At 42.6% G+C, this 12,219-nt stretch overlaps 2 protein-coding genes across 2 annotated transcripts in view; both read left to right on the top strand.

The window, feature by feature from the left end:
- mindy3 (MINDY lysine 48 deubiquitinase 3) overlaps positions 1 to 7,899 on the top strand; it is a 53,329-nt gene extending 45,430 nt beyond the window's left edge. The window contains exons 13-15 of the mRNA XM_080426314.1: positions 916 to 1,003; positions 3,187 to 3,258; positions 4,963 to 7,899. Of these exons, the coding sequence (XP_080282440.1) occupies positions 916 to 1,003; positions 3,187 to 3,258; positions 4,963 to 5,112 (310 nt within the window). The 3' untranslated portion in view covers positions 5,113 to 7,899. The remainder of the gene's footprint in view (positions 1 to 915; positions 1,004 to 3,186; positions 3,259 to 4,962) is intronic.
- A 3,612-nt stretch (positions 7,900 to 11,511) lies between these two features.
- itga8 (integrin, alpha 8) overlaps positions 11,512 to 12,219 on the top strand; it is a gene marked incomplete at its 5' end in the record, with an annotated part of 91,389 nt that continues 90,681 nt past the window's right edge. Inside the window, one exon of the mRNA XM_080425814.1 lies at positions 11,512 to 11,548. Coding sequence (XP_080281940.1) covers positions 11,512 to 11,548 — 37 coding nt within the window. The remainder of the gene's footprint in view (positions 11,549 to 12,219) is intronic.

Raw genomic sequence — 12,219 nt, 5'->3', positions numbered from 1 at the left:
TATAAGGCCAATGAGATCCGTGGTTTTATCACTGAGAAATAAGAATAATAACATAGCTACGAGTTAACACACAGGAATGTCTGAAAAGAGGTATATTTAGTACCGCTGTGCTATTCACTGAAGACACACGCGCGCACGGGCATTACACACCCACACACACAATTCCATAAAATCAAACACAAGTACAGTACAAGCACACACATATACACACACCAAAGCACACTTTCACAAATGTACACATAGAATCACACACGCACAGAATCATACACGGGTACCAACATAAACATTCACACACCAGACCACTCTGTCCTGAATTCAAACACAGAATGACACCAACATATACACACAGTAGAATCACAGGTTTGCACACACTTTCTCACACAGACATACGCACAAAATCACACACAGTACCGCATACAACCACTGTCGGAGACATTTGGCATAGATACACACACATAGACACACAGTTGTCGTCGGTTGTGTTGAAGTGAGGATGTGATGTCAATCACAGCAGGGGTTTGGTTTATCACACACCATATCACACACATGTTTTCATACCTCACTCATCTCTCTCTCTCTCTCTCTCTCTCTCCCACTGTTTATTAATTTATCCCCTTTCCTGCTCTCCCTTTCTCTCTCTCATTCTAGAAGTATTTCCTTCTACACCTCTTCTCTTTCATTTATCCTCCCTCCCTACCTACCCTCCCTGTCATCCTTCTGTCTCCTCTGTATGGCCCCCTCTCTTCTCTGAACCTTCTCTTGCCCCGCCCATTGTTTTTTAAACCTCATCTCCTGCCTTCTTTTAATCTGCCGCTTCACCCCACCCCCCACCCCCACCGCCCCCGTCCCCGTCTCTATCGCTTTCTCAGGATGTGTAGTTTTTTATATTTTATTCTCTCTCTCTCTCTCTCCCAGTGTGAGTCTAATGAAGAGTAAACTGGATCCAGAGGGTCTAGGCGTAATCCTACTCAGTCCTTTCCTGCTCGAGTTCTTCCCTGATCAGGTAACGTGGGGGTGGGTGTGTGTGTGTCATGTGGTGACCATCAATGAGGTCACTGCAGGTGGACTTCTCATATGTACACACATTACATGACAGATTGTTATCCATACTGCGTATTCACGCGCACGCGCACACACACACATCCCAAATTATATTATTCATACAGCATATTAACACACACACCCACACACATATCACTTAGGTCTATTACCCATACTGTATTATAGATAGGTATATAGACCTTTTATTGATGCCATGATTATCTTCTATGCATCTATTGTCAATAAAAAATTCAATCAATTTAAATCAAAGAGGGAAAAACTGATGTACAGGGATTAGAAATAAGATGCCAGAAAACTAAGTAGACTGAGAGTCTTGCTTGACCTACTGCACTTCGACATCCCAGGAATTGGTCAAAGTGAACATGAACAACCTATCCCCAGTAGTATGGAGTGCATATTTGCAGTCAATCCACAGTGGATATAGTGAGGAATATGATCTATAAATGTTATACATTTACAGTATTTAGAATAACATTTTTAGAATAAAATGTTTGTATAATGTGTAAAAATGTAGTGAACGTATCGATAGATCGTCAGACAGTCATACCGTATTATGGTCTCTCTGACGATCTATTGATAAGTTAATCATCAGATATGTACAATGTTGACATATATTTGGATAGTAAATCTACAGTGAGTATAACAAGGAATATACAATGTATCCCCAGTGAAGAACCTTTACAGAGGTTTGCTACAGCAGGCCTCTGATCCCAGTGGAAAACAATAAACACATGTACAGCAAACACACACATCATCAATTCTGTTACCCACATCACTACTAACACGAACACACAGGATTTTATTTCTCACACACAATATTTTGTGTGTGTGTGTGGGGGGGGGGTGTACAGTACATGTTGGAGGCAGGGAGGGGCTCAGAACAGAACAGGCTTTTAGAACAAGGATCAGAGAGAGAGACAGACAAAGTAAGAGAAATGGAGTGAGAGAGAAAAAGACAGGAATGTGAGAGAGCGAGGCTGAACAGAGAGAGAGAGAGACGGCAGAGAGACGGAACAAGAGAGATGAATAGCAAAGGAAGGAGATAGAGAGAGGCGGGTGGAGAGAGGGAGGAGGAGAGAGGGAGAGATGAAGAGAGAGAGAGTGGAAGTGTGTTAAAGTGATCAGGGCTTTAGGGACTCAACAGTGGAGTGACCCTCAGCCGCAACGATATTATACTACCATTACACACACACACACACACACACACACACACACACACACACACACACACACACACACACACACACACACACACACACACACACACACACACACACACACACACACACACACACACACACACACACACACACACACATCCAGACACATGTGGGACTGGGCTTAGGGTTAGGGTTTCACATACATGCACATAAGCACAAGTAATGAGACATTCTCTCTCTCTCTCACACATACACACACACACACACACACACACACATGCATGCTTAACAAACACACACATCATCCTAGCATAGAAGGTCTTGGCTCACTGTCATCGTTCAAACGTTTCTGTAACGTCGGCTGTTTTGGAGAATTGAAGGGTTAGAGTTATCTTAAACACACACACAGTATATGTACTGTACACTCACACACTTAACACGTATCAAACACAGACACACACACACACACACTTAATCGCAAGCCTGTGGGATTAATGTAGTGTGTTGGGTTGCAGGCTGAGGTATGTTGGTTTGACTGTCTGTCCAAGAATGTTAGTCTGTGTGGTTTTACCTCTGCCTTTGTCAAAGATGTTAACGCGCGCACGCACACACACACACACACACACACACACACACACACACACACACACACACTTAATACACACAAACACACAGTTAACAGAGGCACACTCACAAAGTCAGGCGTGTGTTGTGTGTATATAAAGTGTGTCCTGTCATGTCAATTACTACTGCAATTGACAACTTTTATTTACATTATGTTTATGGCTGTATTGTTCTATACATCCTTGTGTGTAATAACTTATTTCTTATGTGTTTTTGTTTTATTTTGTGAATATGTTTGCCTCTGTCTTTATTGTTCTTGTAGTGTACTTAGTTTGTAAACAATGTTGTGATGTATAAATGGAAGAGAATAGAATTCCTCATTCAAATGTGTGTGTTTCAGGACTGTGGGATTCCAGACTCGTTTCCTGTCTACCACTATAATGGTCTCAAACAGTCCAACCACAATGAGAAGGTAATCCTGTTTTTCCCTCTCTTGCTCTACATCTTATTCCTTGTTTTTCTCTGTCTCTCACTCTGACTCTCTCACTCAAGCAGTCATATGTACAAGCAGTGTATTATACCAGTGTAAACAGTAGCTAATCGCCTGTCCATCATTCTATCTATATACAGCATATCTATCTATTAATCCATCCATCCAGAATGAGCAGTGTTGTTTGTGTTTCCACATGTATTTGTCCATCTATCTGTCACATTGTGTCCGCTCTGTAAATCCACACGGACACTTGACATTTTACACAGGCTGAACTGTTGAAGAGGAATGCTGCAACAAACACCACACACCACATTCACGCACGCACGCACGCACACCAAACAGCAGCAAGGCACCTATTAGCTACTGATAGCATTTCCATTCCCATACCTGAAGTTCCAGATGAGAATATCAGACGTGCTGACAGTACCCTGCAGCAGTGTGTGTGTGTGGCGTGCGCAGTGGTGGAAAAAGTACTCAAATGTTTTACTTAAGTAAAAGTACCAATACTGCAATATAAAAATACTCTGTTACAAGTAAAAGTCCAGAATAAAAAATTTACTTGAGTAAAAGTACAGAAGTATTGGCATCAAAATGTACTTAAAGTACCAAAAGTAAAAGTACTAAATATTTGAAAATAGCAGATCTACAAGCTCACAATGCGACGCGTTGTGAGCTTGTAGATCGGCTATTTTCAAATAGCCTATGTATAAAATAGGGCTAAAGTGGTTAATGTATGTTTCATTATTTCATAGTTTATATCTGAAAAGTAACTAGCAACTAAAGTTTTCGAGTAAATGTAGTGGAGTAAAAGTACAATATTTGCCCCTGAAATGTAGTGGAGTAGAAGTAAAAGTATTGGAAATTGGAAATACTCAAATAAAGTACAAATACCTCAAAATTGTACTTAAGTACAGTACTTAAGTAAATGTACTTAGTTATTTTCCACCACTGGGCGTGCGTGTGGGGTGGGGGGGGGGCATTCCTGCATTCACAGGTAGTCTTGTGGAAAAAATGAAGCACTTTAAAGACGTGCGTGTGCGTGTGTGTGTGTCTGTCACCCATGCAACCCTCCATCCAGTTGCATCCGACCTCTAACTCCTCTCTAGAGGAAGTGAGTGACAGACGGGTTCCTCCAAAACAGCTGGCATAAGACTTTACCTGTGTTCAAACCATCCTGACCTACTTATGTTTTGTGTGTCTTCGGTCAGGTCCAGGTTGTACAACCCTGACTCATTACTTAGCCCAGTCCAATGATTCGCAACGCAACTAGTCGCAAATTGGAACCACTTGCAATCACTCGCAACATTATCCCAAAACTGCACTGACCTGCAACGGGTCAATTCCGACCGCTGCAATTTCTTGTTTGCGAGTTGCAACTAGTTGTATGTCACGCACCAAAAATTGACAATCTATAAGCTCACAATGCATTGCTGCATGACGCGTTCTGAGCTTGTAAATCTGCTATTTTCTGTGCGTGACACCAGCACGCGACTTAACATAAATCAGGCAAGAGGGGACAACAGTGATCTGTGTCTCTGTGTCCCTGTGTTCAGGTCCAGTACGTAGAAGGGACAGCAGTGATCCTGGGTTTAATGTGTCTCTGTGTCCCTGTGTTCAGGTCCAGTACGTAGAGGGGACAGCAGTGATCCTGGGTTTAATGTGTCTCTGTGTCCCTGTGTTCAGGTCCAGTACGTAGAAGGGACAGCAGTGATCCTCGGTTTCGAGGACCCCGTGCTGAGGACCGATGACACTCCTGTCAAACGCTGTCTGCAGACCAAGTGGCCGTACATTGAACTGCTGTGGAGCACCCAGCACTCTCCCTCACTCAACTAACACTGCACACTAAGCCTGTTGGTGTGTGTGTGTGTGTGTGTGTGTGTGTGTGTGTGTGTGTGTGTGTGTGTGTGTGTGACAGAGTGTTTGTGTGGATGTATGAGTTAAACAGAGAATTTGACAAAAAGTTCGAACCCTCTGTGTGCGTGTGTGCATGTGTGTGTATGCAACATTCTCCCCAGCCCCCCCCCCCACCCTACGCTGCAGACCAGCTCTCTAATATGTCAGCAGGTGTCAAAAGACTGAGACAAACACACACACACACACACTACCACACTCTTGGGACATTCTGAGGAACACATAAACACACATAAAGGATCGTTCTGAGGCAGGTGACGGAGACAGTTTACAAGTTCACTGGACAAGTTTGAGAGACATTCTCACTTACTCACTCACTGCAAACCTCTGACACACACACACACACACACACACATAAACGAGCACACCATTTGTTGGCTCTTTTCGGTCTGTACGGCACGCACGTCTTGGACTGGAACACGTATGGTGCTTAACCACTTAAACCCCATATGGGTACCCGGAGTCCCTCAGGGCTCAATACTATTTTGTTTTCTGTTATGGTGGGGAAAGCTTTCGCTGAAAATAGCCGATCGACAAGCTCACAACGTGACGCAACGCGTCGCGTTGTGAGCTTGCCGATCAGCTATTTTCAGTGAAAGCTTTCCCCAAAATACGGATTCTGGGGTTTAAGTGGTTAATAAAGTGACAATGTATTAAAGCAGCGATTCTCAACCTGTGGGCTGTGAGGAATGAGGATATTGTAAGTGGGCCCCCAAATAATTGGCAAAACACTTAAGATTATATTGATAAATATTTAAAGAAATAAATGTAACAAAAATAAATAATGGTATCTTTTCTGATCCAACCCGGAATATCAATCCATTGATTGATGTTCTGGAAATCCACACGGCCCACCATTCTGACCACGTAATCTGACCGACGTTAAGTGGTCATTTTCAAGTCCCGTATCCCGTAAAAGGTTTGGAACCCCTGTTTAATTCAAGACTATGTCTGTTGGTCTGTCGCCTGCTGTACCCAGAGCAGTGGCATTGGTCACAAGTTGTGACCTTTGACCTTTGAACACGCTTACAAATGACAAAGTTGTAAAAGTGCTGTCATTCCAAATTTCTTACCTGAATAATCATCGATCTATTGTGAGGAGAACGAGATCTGATATAACACTTCCCAATGTGTTCAGTGTGTTCTGAACTTTGTGGAGAACACAATCTGACGCTCAGGTTGGATTCAGGTTTTAAACACTTCAACCCTCTATTCTTAGTGAAACAGACCTGAATTACAACGGTACTTGGTCTGCTCTTGTTTCCTTCTACACCAAATCTCTTCGCCAGAAATAGCAGATCTACAAGCTGTGAGATCGGCTATTTCTGTGCGAATGTTCCCCCCCAGCATAAGTGATTTAAAAGCCTGACGTAGCATCTCCCATTTCTCCATCTAACTGATCTGGGTCCAGCAGGTCTCATGTCTTCTCCATACAGTAGAGAGTGGACTGTATTGTTCTGGTCTGGGTTTGTCTCTCTGAGCCACAGACACACAGCAGATAGACAGACCAGTTGGTCTGGGACACAAAGTTTGCGTTTAACGGGCGCCGTTAACTGTACCTTTAATTACCACAGTATTCATATTATTTAAGTGGTTATCGTGAGCTCACTGGTGCTAGATCAGCTAACTGTACATCGGTGGTTCTCAAAGTGGGCTCCGGGGACCCCCAGGGGTCCTTGGTTTGGTTCCAGGGGGTCCCCAGCAAAAATGTTGTTAAAATAGCATCACAATAATTTTAACCACTTTATCCATATTTTATGGATAAAGTGCGTCACGAAGTCACGAAGTGACGCACTGTGAGCTTCTAAATCTGCTATTTTTGAATAATTTGGAATTCTTTAACACAAAACTCTTCTGGGGGGTCCCTGGCACAAAATATTTTCAGATGGGGGTCCGTGGCCAAATACATACAATTTGGGGGTACCTTGACGTGGAAAAGGTTTGAGAACCACTGACTGTACATTAATAACCACAGTATTTCCTCTTTATTTAAGTGATTATCGTTGAGCTCACTGGTGCAGGTACAAGTGGCTTTTGAGGACAAGCCGGGTTTGAATGTAAGTCAGTCACATGTTGGGTGAACTGTACTGCTACTGCTACAGGACTGGGGACAATGCTAACCAAAGCTGTCCATGGGGACAACAACACACACATATACACTCATAGAGATGCACTCGCATACAGTTACAAAAGGACATACACACAGGGTTACGCACGGATGTGCAGACACACACACACACACACACACACACACACACACACACATCTACCTATGGGCGTGCATTCAAAACCACACAGACATGCATAGAGGCCAACACACCTGATTTAGTTGCACGCCCGTGTTCCATGCTGAACATAGCCTATCTATGTGCTCACAACGGGCCACTGATGCACCAACGTGCTGTGAGCTTGTAAATCGGCAATTTTCGGTGCATCACGCCGGCACGCTACTAAGAATAAATGAAGCGATGCCGTTCCATGTGTTTACAGAGTAAAGGGACCAACCTGCAGGCAGAGAAATGCAGTTCATCCCATCAATTTCCAGCTAAGGCCAGTTTACAGGATGCCATATGTGTGTATGGTACATGCGCGCGTGCGTGTGTGTGTCTGTGTGTATGCGCTGTATGTGTCACAACAGGATGTGACCAATGTCCTCATGTATTTATTACCACACTCCCAATGTTCTGTAATTAAAACCTGTTCTTTTTGTTGAAATGGAAGCGGTGGTGTTTTATTGTGCGTGAGTGTTTTTTCAGGTTATAGGCCTGTGACTCTGCGATCCCTCTGACCATAAATATGTTGTGAGACATGACCCCCCTCGAATCCACCACCGCCTCAGGTTGCACCATGAGCAGCTAAACGACAAAGACTTGTTTTTCATGCCCGCTCTTCACTACATCACTCATACACTCACTCATATCGTTGCTGTCGGTTAGAAACAGTCCAAAACCGCTTCTTTGTTGCTTTTATTTTAAAACATTTTGAAAATAGTGAAAATAGCCGCTTTCACTACTCACTTGTTCACATTCACTTGTATTGTATAGATTGTCTATTTTCATTACTTTTCTGCGACACTCTTGTATGATAAAGTGTGACTTTATTTTATGAAGAAAACAGTTGAAAGTTGAAATATGGAGATGCAAGGTTTCGGCCTGACGGCAACGATATCTCACAAACACACAAAACGGGTACGATTTCCTTCAACCCGTCCTCAGAGACCGTAAATCAGCAGTGCAGTGAATCCAGCAGGACGGTAACGGTGTGTAATTCGTTCTCTGTAAACAGCCGCAAAAACATTTGTCATCCCGCAGACACAGTCAGAGTCCTGTGGTGTCAACTTAAGCCTGATATATACTCTGTGGTGCAACGGTGTCACTTGCCAAAGAGAAGTGATCTACAAGCTTATAGCAACACGTCGCATAGCTTCTTGAGATCAATTACTTTTGGCAAGCGGCACCCTCGTGCAATGGAACTATAAATGAAGCTTTATTGTCCAAGCTATCACTTCTCGGTGATCTGAGTTCCAGCTTCTCAGTGGCATACCATCATAAATCACAGTAGAGCTGAGCAGTGGGTCAAGTTTGAAATTGGGAAAAACAACATTGTTGACACCAAGCACTATATAGATAACTATAACTAATTTACATTGTTCACCATTGTCTTTGTTATACTTGTGGCGTGGACTGCCATCCACTTGAGTTAGAATAATTTTAAAACCATATTTTTTTACAGTTATAGTGCTTAGTGTGAACCACCCTGAACAATACATGATGCAGTGTTAATATTTTTTTCAAGGATGCTAATTTTTATTATATTAATAAAACCAACAGTAAAACCAGACAATTGTTACTTCCATTAAAAGCCACAGTAGGGCAGAACACTGGGGATGTTTTTAAAAAATTGATTTAAATAGTATTAATCACTATTAAAAGGTTATTAAAACAATTGTCTATTTCATTCCATTTTTAAAACCGTTGCAGAGACTTCACAGAAAGAATAGACTAAATCTAAATGCATACAAATATTATTATATCGATTATTTGATCATAAGTAAACGCAGTTATTAAAGCTAAACTGTCAGGTGGCCAGTAAGGACACTGCTGTCTTCAGGTTTAATCACATCACTTCATTTGTATCTATAAACAAATCATACATAAGTACAGGCACTCACTACCATGTAAATAATTATCCCTGACTAAGAACACTTAGCTTCATGTGTGCGTGTGGGTGTGCGTGTGCGTGTGCGTGTGCGTGTGTGTGTGTGTGTGTGTGTGTGTGTGTGTGTGTGTGTGAGAGGGAGAGAGAGCAGTAATAACTGGGTGTGTGTCTAATGGACGCGACTAATGGAGAAAGGATGTAGGCCTAATCTGTGACTGGGTGCTCTAATAGAGTCTCAATGGGACTGTGGGTGTTTGTGTATATCTAAATCAGTGCTTAGCTCTCTGCATTCTTCTAGTAGAGACTATGAAGCCAGCTATAAAACTAACACCATTAGGAGTGTTGGCAAAGTTACTTTAAAAAATTGAATGAATTGAATATTATTTTCAATTAAAAGTAATATTGTAAGTTACACTTACTTTCTGTACCAAGTAATGTGTATATTTGAGCAACTTTAACAAAACAAACCGAATTGAGCACTTTTTGTGTAGTTAATTTGTTGTAAACAAATATAACATTTCAAACATTAAATTCAAGTAAAAATAAATAACAAATATTGAACAGGAGCAGGAGCATTTTTGTCAGGAGAAGTCTTGTCAAATGATTTGTGTTTTGTCATGAGATGAGATGTCTTTCCAATTTCTCTCATTGAAATTGTTCACCACTGCTGCATTGTTGTTACTAATGAATGAGACAAATGCGTTTCCCATTCCAAATGGCTAAAACATAATTCATTGTATGTGTTTTGTCTCATGACGTCTGTTCCCAAACTAATTCTACTGATGTTGCGTCTCATTAGCAGTAGCCTACTAAACATCTAACACACCTGGACTATTGATACTGTATGTTGCCCGGGTCATAACTGTGTTAGTTCACACTGTGCCACACCCCTGATATGGTTTGTTGGGGTTCACATTGGAGCCCTGCGGCAGTCTCAGGCTCAGGGGCCCATGGACCCAGGATCCTCCCTTGCCAAAACAGAGACCAGGTTGAAAGTGGTCGAAGAATCCTTCTACATATTTTTGGATAAATGTAGTAATAATAATAACATTACCCTTTAAAAGTAACATGTCACCCATGGCATAGGGTGATGAATCATTACTCATGAAAGTAATGTTATTACATAATGCATTACTTGTGTAATGCAATGTTTTACCCCCTACCTACAGAGACCAGTAATAATCCTGTCATATATGATGGAGGGCTGAGTTTTAATTAGGTCTGCTAATTAGTGCAATCAGCTGGTTTGAACACCTGCTGCTGGTACTGTATATGATAAAGAACTCTGGTGTGTGTGTGTGTGTGTGTGTGTGTGCGTGTGTGTGTGTGTGTGTGTGTGTGTGTGTGTGTGTGTGTGTGTGTGTGTGTGTGTGTGTGTGTGTGTGTGTGTGTGTGTGTGTGTGTGTGTGTGTGCGTGCGTGCGTGCGGGCCGGGGATCGAACAACTATTCACATTCTAACACACAGGGTCATCTGATAATCACGGGAGAGAGTGTATGTGTGAGTTTGTGTTCCTGGAAATGTGATCTGTGTGTGTGTGCTTACTGGATGTGAGAGTGCATAAAACAATAGCAGATGGTTGAACCATCTACAAAATGCCTGCACGTGCACACACACACACGCACACACACACTGACCTGGCAAATGCTGTTCGAGCATAAATATGAAAGAGAAGTATACCACACTGCTCTTTTATCCCGCTGTTCTCTGGGAGAGAGAGATAAAAACAGAGACATGGAAAGGGAGAGAGACATCTATAAATTACAGGAATATCTGTACATTTCTGTCTGTCTGTCCTTTCCTTATCTCCAGAACTGTTTCATCCGATCGACTTCACGCTTGGCGGATGTATTCCTGACGACCCAAGGAAGTGCATTGTCCAGTGTGAAGTCCATCGGGTCAGCGGTTTTCCAGGACAGGCCTGCTCGGCGCTCTGTACCAAAAACGGAGAAAGAGAGCACTGTGTCTTATCTCATCTGATGCATGTGAACTTTTATTCATCAGAACTGAGAGAGACCAGGACTCACTCTCTCTCTCTCTCTCTCTCTCTCTCTCTCTCTCTCTCTCTCTCTCTCTCTCTCTCTCTCTCTCTCTAAGCATATATGTGCCAGAGGAAAACGAGAAGAGAGCAAAAGGGACAGAGAGAAACTAAAATCAAGGGTTGATGGCGGGAGGGAAGGTTGAGGGGAAGGGCAGACACAGTGGGAGGGGTGGAGAGGACTGGTAAACTGGTATAAGTTTACCATCTGGCAGGTCAAGGTCACTCAAACACACTGGTCTATACCTCTCTCTCTGTCACTCTCTGCCTGACTGCCTCTCTACACAGTATATATCCCTCTATATCCCTCTCTCTTTGCCCCCTCTCTCTCCCCCCTCTATCTCTCTCTCTCTCTCTCTCTCTCTCTCTCTCTCTCTCTCTCTCTCTCTCTCTCTCTCTTTCTCCCTCTCTCTCTTCAGCTGGTTCATATCAAACTAGCTGATAGTAGTACAGTCTAACAGCTGTACAACAATCTATGACATTCTGTATCTGTCTCTCTAGGTATTTTTCTCTATCCCTCTCTCTCTCCTCTCTCTCTCTCTCTCTCTCTCTCTCTCTCTCTCTCTCTCTCTCTCAGCTGGTTCATATCATACTGATAGCACAGTCTACAGCTGTACAACAATCTATGACAGTTTGTCTCTACTCTCTATCCTCTAGTTATCTGTCTCTCTTTGCCTCTCCCTCAATTCACTTAAATTCACTTAAATTCAATTTAACATAATATTGATAAAGAATGAGTGTTTCTGTCACTCTGATTGTGTGGACACACACACACACACACACACACACACACACACACACACACACACACACACACACACACACACACACACT

This window comes from Gymnoscopelus braueri (assembly GCF_963280865.1).
Source record: "Gymnoscopelus braueri genome assembly, chromosome: 4".
Lineage (NCBI taxonomy): Eukaryota > Metazoa > Chordata > Actinopteri > Myctophiformes > Myctophidae > Gymnoscopelus > Gymnoscopelus braueri.
The sequence above is the reverse complement of the archived record's forward strand: the minus strand, read 5'-3'. Positions and strand labels throughout refer to the sequence as shown.